Genomic DNA, 223 nt, shown 5'->3' on the forward strand with positions numbered 1-223 from the left:
CTGCTTCTCACCATGTCTTCTCACAAGACTTTCAGAATCAAGCGATTCCTGGCCAAGAAACAAAAGCAGAATCGTCCCATTCCCCAGTGGATTCGGATGAAAACTGGTAATAAGATCAGGTACAACTCCAAGAGGAGGCACTGGAGGAGAACCAAGCTGGGTCTGTAAGGCGTCACCCATCATGAGATGACACACTTAATTGGCACACATATTTAATTAAGCT

At 45.3% G+C, this 223-nt stretch overlaps 1 protein-coding gene across 1 annotated transcript; it reads left to right on the forward strand.

The window, feature by feature from the left end:
• Positions 1–6: 6 nt before the first annotated feature.
• Positions 7–217, forward strand: LOC145719177 (large ribosomal subunit protein eL39). Its single transcript, XM_081810691.1, has one exon. The coding sequence runs from the start codon at positions 13–15 to the stop codon at positions 166–168; it is 156 nt and encodes a 51-aa protein (XP_081666817.1). The 5' UTR covers positions 7–12; the 3' UTR covers positions 169–217.
• The last annotated feature ends 6 nt before the right edge of the window (positions 218–223 follow it).

The sequence above is a fragment of the Leptonychotes weddellii genome, unplaced genomic scaffold (assembly GCF_054177405.1).
Source record: "Leptonychotes weddellii isolate Sample4059 unplaced genomic scaffold, ASM5417740v2 HiC_scaffold_332042, whole genome shotgun sequence".
NCBI classification, from domain to species: Eukaryota; Metazoa; Chordata; class Mammalia; order Carnivora; family Phocidae; genus Leptonychotes; species Leptonychotes weddellii.